Genomic DNA, 9,147 nt, shown 5'->3' on the forward strand with positions numbered 1-9,147 from the left:
AACCATTACACCATGGAACCAGATGGTAGCATTAGCAAAATATTTCCGTATTTAAAGGAACGTTGATATAATCGACATTTTGTCGTCCTTTACATATTATGAGATGTCATTTAAATAGAATTGCAAGGACATTCAAAACAAGTTGATTTATTTAAATATGCACACACTCAATATTATAAAAAGTCATTTTATGAATAAAGACATAGGCCTATGCCTAAACAGCATTTGCTGGAATGGTTCACGGATTATTACACAAATTAATTTTGTTCTGCCCTCAAATAAATTGCACAATTTATGATAAGTGAATGTAAACACAGAAGTGACTATATCTTTATTAGCTTTACTGTGAACCAAATCGACAGCAATACTACCACACAGTAATTAACTGCTGCTAGTTTAAATAAGCAACTCAATGGCTTATTTCCTTGACAATTTAATCCTTGGTTGTCTTCCTCTTTTTTTCTTGTTTGGCCTGGTTGTTTTCAGGGCTCGCACTGGTTTGAGTTCGTTAGACTCCTTTTTCTTAGGTGCCTTTGCTGGTTTAGGATTAGGTTCAGATGAAATGGGTCTGGCCTTTGCTTTGATCTGCATGGGTTTGGGTTTGTTGGGTTTAGGGGCTGTGGTGGGGATGGAGGTCTCATTGAAGGAATGATTATTTTCTTTAGAGCAGTTCTTAAAGATGACCGCCTCTAGCACGGACTGGCCTCGCAGCTCACGGGGGTAACCGCACACAGCCTCAACCTTCAGACTCACATTTTCCAACCACCTGAAAGAAAGAGAGTTGAGACAGACAGACATGGATGGATGGATGGATGGATGGATGGATGGATGGATAGATAGATAGATAGATAGATAGATAGATAGATAGATAGATAGATAGATAGATAGATAGATAGATAGATAGATAGATAGACAGATAGATAGATAGATAGATAGATAGATAGATAGATAGATAGATAGATAGATAGATAGATAGATATTAATTTTCATTGGTGTGCATCTAACCTATAAAATGGTAGCAATTTGCAGTCACACATTAGTGGATTTTTGTTGAGGGCGAGGTTTTGAAGGCCAGTTAGAGGTGAAAGGTCAGGTAACTCCTCTAACTGATTCCCTTCCAGAGACAAAGACAGCAGACCAGGACCAAACCCTGCCAGAGACCTCACGCTCATCTACAACCACAAACCAAAAAGAAGAAAGAGAGAGAACATTGTCCATTACAGAGATTAGTAAAAGCAAGTATTAACTGTTGATTCTTTATCATTCAATAATGCATGCAATAAAAAATCTTGTGTAGTTTGTCATTTAAAACAGCACAGCATCTACTCTACCTTTTGAATACCCATTTTATCAATGTACAGGTGCTTTAGACTTTCAGCCACCGCCTGGAATGCTTTTGGCCCAATCCAGCGAATCGGATTCCCTGAGAGGCGGATCTCAGTTAAAAGAGGGGCGTGGCCTAGCGCATCACTCGGCACTTTCGTTAGCACATTAGCTCCAAGATGAAGGAGGTCCAGCTTGGGTGCCGGATCCAGAGCTTTTGGCACTATGGTTGCGATGGTGTTATTGTTGAGGTAGAGGCCTGTCAGCTGAGGAACTGTGGAAAGGAGCCCGGAAGGCTCTAGTTTAGCTATGAGGTTTCTCTCCAGATGCAGCTCCAGGAGTTTGGGAATGTGAGCTAGTGCAGCTGAAGAAGGAAACTGAGTGAGCTTATTGCCTTCTAGGTGAAGGTACATGATCTCATGGGCACCTTCAAAGGCTTTTGCATCCAGGGAGGACAGTTGGTTGTCAGACAGGTAGAGGTACATTAACCCCTTCATGCCCTGGAAAGCTCCACTCTCAATCTCATGGATCTTACAGCCGTCCAGATGAAGGGACACCACCTTGGGGATGCCGGGGAAACTCTTGCTAGGTAGATAATGAAAATGGTTGCCACGCATGTCAAGCAGAAGAGTGTTGCCAGCGAAACCAGTGGGCACTTTAGTGTGACCACGGAGCTCACATGTAGCGTACTGAGCTGCAGCCTTGATAATGAGAGTAAAGAGAGCATGGGGTGAGACAGAGATATGTAGATTAGATTAGGTTTGTTGTTATGCTAACAGACCAGAATAAGAAATCTAGTAAATTACGAATAAATAACTAAGATTCCCTCCACCCTTCTCCAGCCCTTTCTCACCTCACACTGGCAATTCATTGGGCATTTGCTCTTTTTCTTTGGCTTGGCTGTTGGCACGGTCTTCTCTCGCACTCCATCTTCTTCGTTTCCTTCTTTTTCAGTCACATCCAGCATCAGCTCATCCTGTGGTCTGCAGCGGAGGTCTTGTTCTTGAACATTTTCTAGAGGTTCATCTGAGAGGTGTGGCGGCCAAGCACAGGCCCCGTAGAGCTTGATTCCTGAGCGCAGCGCCCATGTCTTCAGCCCTTGCAGTAAACATGTACATCTGATGGGGTTCCCTGAGGGACAGTGATTGAGAGAGAGAGAGAGAGAGAGAGAGAGAGAGAGAGAGAGAGAGAGAGAGAGAGAGACTTTGCAGTCTGATTTTGAAATCTATGAATTATAAGATATTTTAAATTAATAAATCACATGCTCTTCAGAATTACAACCATGTAATTGAAAGATAAATAATAATATAAAATATTGTAATATATCATATTAAAATTGTAATAATATTAATAATACATCTATGATAAATAATTCAACTAAACTTCCAACTATATTTCCTTCCCAGCAGAGGTCCGGACAATAATGTTTTGGAATATTTATAATAAACAGTCAGAATAGTCATCAAAGATGAGTATATTGGACCCCCAGAGCCAAAGCAGTGGTGTTTGAGACTTAAAAAATCAATAAAAAAACACCAGTTGAGCTCATTTGGATATGAATATTAAAAGGTTAGAGCAGATGTTTTATCAGGCTATTCTTATTTTTACCCTCAGATACCCATGTATGCAGAAGGCCAGCTATATTCTAGGGGCTCTATATTAATGGTAACCATATTAAGGATTCAAATAAAGAACTGACAACTATATTTTGTTGCTATGTGAACATTGCCAAATATAACTTGAATAAAAAAAAAAAACACTTTTTAAAAAAGTTCCATCGGTTTCCTACAGTTTGAGTAGGAAAAGGTTTAGCAGTGGTTCTTCAGAAATGCCACTAAATTAAATAATTAATAATAATAATTATTACTATTATATTTAGTTCAGTGGCATTTCTAAAGAACCACTGCTCACCTGAAGTTTAAGGAAATAATTTAGGAATAATATGAACAATGATTCAGTTATTATTATTATTATTACTTTTAATATATTCTTATTATTATTATTGTCATTAAATTACATTTATAATATTATAAAAGTGCATATAATTCAATTACATATATTTATATTTTTTAGGTGATTACATTTATAGATGGATGGATGGATAGTCTATATAAGAATACAAGATAATAAAAATGTTTGTTGAGTAAAAAATATTAAAATATCAATATAATATATTGACTGAAAGGTTAGTGTGGTAACAAAGTAAATAGTGTGGTAACAAAGTAAATACTGAGAGAACACTGGCAAAGCTGTATTCATGGTTACCGGTGAGGTTAAGGCTGGTGAGCCGCGAGGGCCCTGTGAGGGCCTGTATGTAAGGAAGCTGGTTGTAGCTCAGGTCCACGTGAGATATAAAGGGAGACAGAGACAGAGCCGACTCAGACAGGTCCTGCAGGGCCATGTGGTTCAAAGACAGATGTGTGAGTTTTGGCATTGACACGCTCTCCTCCACCAGATATGTCATGGGGTTAAAGCTCAGATCTAGATGAGTCAACTCCACTAATCTGAGACATAAAGAGAGAACAGTGAGTATACCAGAGCATGTCCAACATCATCAACAGTATTTAATATTGTTAGCCAATTTCTGTGGCAAAATAAAATAAAATTCAGTGGTTGAGGGTGTTACCTGGTCATGGTTTTGGTAGGAAAGTACTGGAGTTCATTATGGTCCAGGTTTAAATGCGTAAGTGCAAGAAGACCAGCAAAGGCTTCTGTCGCAAGATTATTTAGGGAGTTATAACTCAAACGCAACAACTGGATATTTAACATTCCCTGGAAGACACAGATATTTGGGAATTATTCCAGAAGAAAATGATTGAAAATGGTCTACAGAAGGAAATAACATTAACCTTCCAAAACCAACCATCAAAACCAGTATAAATTCAGATTGGACTGGTAAGATTTTTTAATGCTTTTGAAAGATATCTTGTGCTCAACAAGGCAACATTTATTTGATCAAAATACAGTAAAACTAAGTAATATTGTGAAATATTATTCCAATTTCATATGGCTTTCATTTTAAAATGTAATTTATTCTGGGGATGCAAAGCTGAATTGTCAGCATCATTACTCCAGTCTTCAGTGTCACATGATCCTTCAGAAATAATATGATGATTTGATCCTCAAGAAACATTTATTATTATTATTATCATTAATGTTGATATATTGCTGTTTAATATTTTGTGGGAAACAGTGATACATTTTTTTTTCAGGATTTCAGGATCCTGAACAATCAAAAGAATCTTTTGTGTGTGTGTGTGTGTGTGTGTGTGTGTGTGTGTGTGTGTGTGTGTGTGTGTGTGTGTGTGTGTGTGTGTGTGTGTGTGTGTGTGTGTGAATCTTACTGGCCCCAAACTTTTGAACACTACTGTACCTGGAATGCCATGTTGGGGAGGTAGACCAGCTGGTTATGAGTGAGGGAGAGCAGGTTTAAAGAGTTTAACGCAGCAAACGCCCCAGGGTGGATCTCTTCGATGCGGTTCCGGTCTAAATACAACTGCTTCAATGATGATAAACCATCAAATGATTCCTACAGGACGGGGAGAGAGAACAGAGATGAGAACACACTAATAGTCAGGTTTAGAAAGATTATAGCGCCATTCATCATTCTAAAATCTCAAAGGAGGAACCTGGCACAAACCTGGTAGAGGATGTCAATGTTGTTGTTAGTGAGGTCAAGCTGCACCAAACGAGAAAGTCCCCTGAACGCCCCCTCTCGTACAGACTGGATACTGCATCCCTGCAGGTTCATGTGGGTCAGGTAGGGGGTGTGCTTGAAAGCACTTTTAGCCAGTTCCCTAAAATTATTCCTCTTCAGGTCCAATTTTAATGTGATCTGAGAGAAAGAAAATTACAAATACTGCATATGAAGATGTTGATACCCATGCTCATAAAGTTGCAAACAGATCTTATACGTGTCACGGATATGTTTAGGGTGTGTCTGAAGTCGGCCATTTTAAGGGCTGTCTCAATGGCTGACGTTCTGAAGCACGAAACTTAAATCACGTGAGCCAACTCACACATGCGATAGATGTCTTTTACAATAAAGCTATGTTATTAGCTATATAGCTATAATAACAATATATGTTGCACATATATGTAACAAGCAAAGTATTTATCATAATGTCAGAAAGATATCATTTCAGCTGTTGTTCATAAATACCAGTAGGGAGCTGATTGAGTCGCACCCATTGTTTTATTTATTTTTAGTTTGGTTCTGTTCCTGTTTGCCTGTGTTCCCTTTGCTTGTTTGTTTCCATGGTTTCTGATTAGTTACACACCTGTTTATGTTCCAGTTAATTGTCTTCCCCTGTGTATTTAAGCCCTTAATATGTTCAGTGTTTGGTTTCATTTGCGTTATATGTGGTTGTGTTTTCTGAGAATTCTTCCCGTGTATTTCCAAGTTTAGTTTTGTTATTAAAGACTTTGTTATTGAATTGCGATTATTACAGCCACGCCATTTATCATTTTGTCATTTTGGACATTTATCAGTCCAAAAACTGATAAATGCTGCCTTCGGAGGACGCATTCCAAGGTCGTGAGGAATCAAGGCCAACGTTAGTTTCACTTCCTGTCTCCTGATCATTTATGTATCCTTCCATCTAACCCATAGATGTATCCTTCGCTGCCTTTGATTTCCCACAATCCTGTTCTTTCTGTGACAGTTGAGCTAGAAAAATAAAGATGGCATCTGAAAGTTGCGGCTGGTCGTCAGTTTTGTGTGTAAATGTACATTTTTGATCAACGTTTTCCACTTATGATGTCATTTCTGGCGAGAAATTACTATTGTAGTAATTAAATGTGGAAAGTCACACTGACCTCGTTTATAGTAGGTGGAACGTGTGTGAGGTTCTTCCCTACGCACGTCACAGTGAGCTTTGCGTTGTCACAGACGCAGGCGGCTGGACACTTCGCAGTCTGTCCCGCAGGCACAGAGCTCATTAGAAACAGAAGCAGACATGCTACTGTCAGCATCTTGGCAGTGACCTTCTCCAACTGAAGGGCTGCAATGGAAAATGATTATTATTTGCATTGGAACATAATGGAAAGAGCAAATACACACTGACAAGATGGTACCATGTTTGTTTTTTTTGTTACATTTTCTATACAGGTGTAGTAGGTCAATTCTTTCACATGTAAAAAAAAAATTTAGCCTGTCCATTTATATGTAGTGTACATGAAATTTCCTCAAAGTAATACATTATATAAAAATGAAAAATTATTCAGAAGTTTTGGGGTTAGTATAGGTTAATACATGCTTTTGAAAGAAGTATGCTTGCCAAGGCTGCATTTATTTAACAAATGTGTAAAAATACTGATGTAAAAACTGAGATATTGTAAAATATTATTATTTTGAAGGGGTGGGTTTTCAACCCCTCTTCTTGTATTGTATAATTAATGGGAAATCATAGTCTTCTTAAAACCAGTGTATCTATTCTGGTATTTCTGTTACAGGCAATGTCTGTATTCGGTATCTGAGAAGTGACTGAGGGTCTGGTCATGTCAGGAATGCAGGGTTTACTCATTTAGCCCGGCTTCCAGAGAATAAAAACACTTGTTTTGTAATGAATTAATTCGCTCATACAACCAAATTATTCAAGAGTCATATTTTGTAGAAAGAGAATTGTCAGTTTTAACTTTATTCTTATTAATATTATTCTGCTGTCCTCATGATAGCAGCATGAGAAACATAAAGACGACTGTGTCTAAGGTCATGAAGGTCAACAACGCATTACATGTCCACCAACCCATATTCACACTAATTCTTTTTAGGATTTATAGCACCATTGGTCAGTATATGTTAAAATATGTACATTTGTATCAATTCTCTGTGTAGATGGAGTTTTCATGTTATGTTCCAGAGAAGTCTTGACAAAACTCAGCTTTGAAGGGAAAAGGCATTGCCTATTTTATCTAATTGTGCTTGCAGGACTTGTTTATTATTTTAGATGCATGTGACCATGCCAATCCAGAAGAGAAGTGTCCTTCCAGAATTTATGACTCACCTGTGACTCTTACCAAAGTTTCTTAAAGGACAAAGTGTGTCTAGATAATGTCTTTAAATGACCTCAGTTGCATAAAGAACAGAATGTTTACCATCCTCTTAAGTTTCAGGCTGGATCCTCTAACTCATTTTCAACGGCCTTTGGAAGAGTGGAGAACTTTATCTTCAGCTTTGACTCCTGGTCTTCATTGAGCATACTGGTCTCTTTAGTCGAACTGTAATTCTCCTACAGTTTAAAAATCACTGTTTTCTATTTGAATATATTGTAATAAATATCATTTATTCCTGTGTTCAAAGCTGATTTTCAGCATCATTACTCCAGTCTTCAGTGTCACATGATCCTTCAGAAATCATTCTAATATTTGATATCTAATAATTTGATGCTCAAGAAACATTTCTTATTATTATCAATGTTGAAAAGTTGTGATGCTTAATATTTTTATGGAAACCGTTATCCTTTTTTCAAGACACTTTGATGAATAGAAAGTTCAAAAGAACAGCATTTATTTGAAATATCATTTTTTGATACAATTTTTAAAAATCTTTACTGCCACAATTTAATGCAAAGTATTAATAAAAAAATAAAAAAATACTGACCCCAAATGGTAGTGATCAACGAAATAAATATGAGAACAAACAGTGTTACAGTCCTTTCAAATATTTTCCAGGCTTTATTCTTATTTCAACCAAAACACACAAAACATTTTTTAAGCAACATCGATAAATTCTTGCATTTTGACCTCTGATCCCATTCTGCCCTGTTCAAATTAACACAGTGGTACCACATTTCACAGTGGCTCCAACCTTTAGTGAATGAATGGAGATGTAGAAAGACAAAGAACTGTTACTCATTTCCATTTTTTAAATCTTATACATATGCCAATTCATCCTGAATGCAAACCTTTAACCCATAATTGTGGTAGCCTATGCCTATAGCCTATCTTGATCAGGATGGAAAACATTTTAATTGGACTTATATTAATTTGTAAATGATTATTTCAGCGATGTAAAGATAAATGGGGAAAAAAACTCACCTCTGATACAACACTTGCTTAGTGATTTTTCCTAAATCCTTTCGAGTTATCTACAATCCCAGATGGTAAAAGTTATGGGATCAGTAGCTGTTTACCTTCAAACTCAAGCCGTTCTTTGATGAGGAAATATTTTCTTGTGTTAACTTCCATTACAGGTTTTTGAACTTACGACTAAACATGACGCAAAACCTGTATCTGTGCATAGTGATAGATAGATATATAGATAGATAGATAGATAGATAGATAGATAGATAGATAGATAGATAGATAGATAGATAGATAGATAGATAGATAGATACCGCACGCTGAGTTCAGTGGGATGAGCGCGAGAGAGGAGAGGAGGCGCGTCGGAGGAACGCAGACGTCAGATTGTGTGTGTGTGTGTGTGTGTGTGTATGTGTGGGGGTGGGGGGCCTAAATAATATAAGCATAGCATATAGCCTACTTGTTGTGCACCATTTTTCATGTTTTCATAATTATTTTATTTTACCGCAAATTCCAAAACATTGCCTTTAGCCTACTCGAAAATATAATTTTTACAGTAAAATTGTTGACCAATTAACTGTTTTTACGGTATTCATATATTCTTCACCCATCACTTTTAAAAAACTCTCTATAAAAAAATGAAGTAAAAGAGAGAGAGAGAAAAAATTACAAGTAGGCCTATAATTCCATCAAAATGGGTAGCTTACATGCTACTTTTGAATGACTGAAGAAATAGTTGCTGTTGCCCGTAAAATGGTGTACAGTATGGGCCTAGTTCAGGGTCCACGCTAACAAGTCAAG

General features: G+C 37.3%; 2 protein-coding genes across 2 annotated transcripts in view; one reads left to right on the top strand and one right to left on the bottom strand.

Annotated features, from left to right (window-relative positions):
- The window catches only part of LOC307159815 (SUMO-conjugating enzyme UBC9-like), an 84,589-nt gene that overhangs the window by 30,983 nt on the left and 44,459 nt on the right, over window positions 1-9,147 (top strand). The window lies entirely within an intron of this gene.
- On the bottom strand, window positions 128-8,470 carry chadla (chondroadherin-like a). Its single transcript, XM_079884920.1, has 10 exons — window positions 8,362-8,470; window positions 6,142-6,326; window positions 4,964-5,158; window positions 4,697-4,852; window positions 3,950-4,095; window positions 3,589-3,827; window positions 2,177-2,454; window positions 1,332-2,024; window positions 1,006-1,172; window positions 128-766 (listed from the first exon to the last, which is right to left on the bottom strand). Exons 2-10 carry the CDS (start codon window positions 6,295-6,297, stop codon window positions 418-420), a joined length of 2,379 nt encoding a protein of 792 aa, XP_079741046.1. The 5' UTR covers window positions 6,298-6,326; window positions 8,362-8,470; the 3' UTR covers window positions 128-417.

This window comes from Squalius cephalus (genome assembly GCF_949319135.1).
Source record: "Squalius cephalus genome assembly, chromosome: 1".
Lineage (NCBI taxonomy): Eukaryota > Metazoa > Chordata > Actinopteri > Cypriniformes > Leuciscidae > Squalius > Squalius cephalus.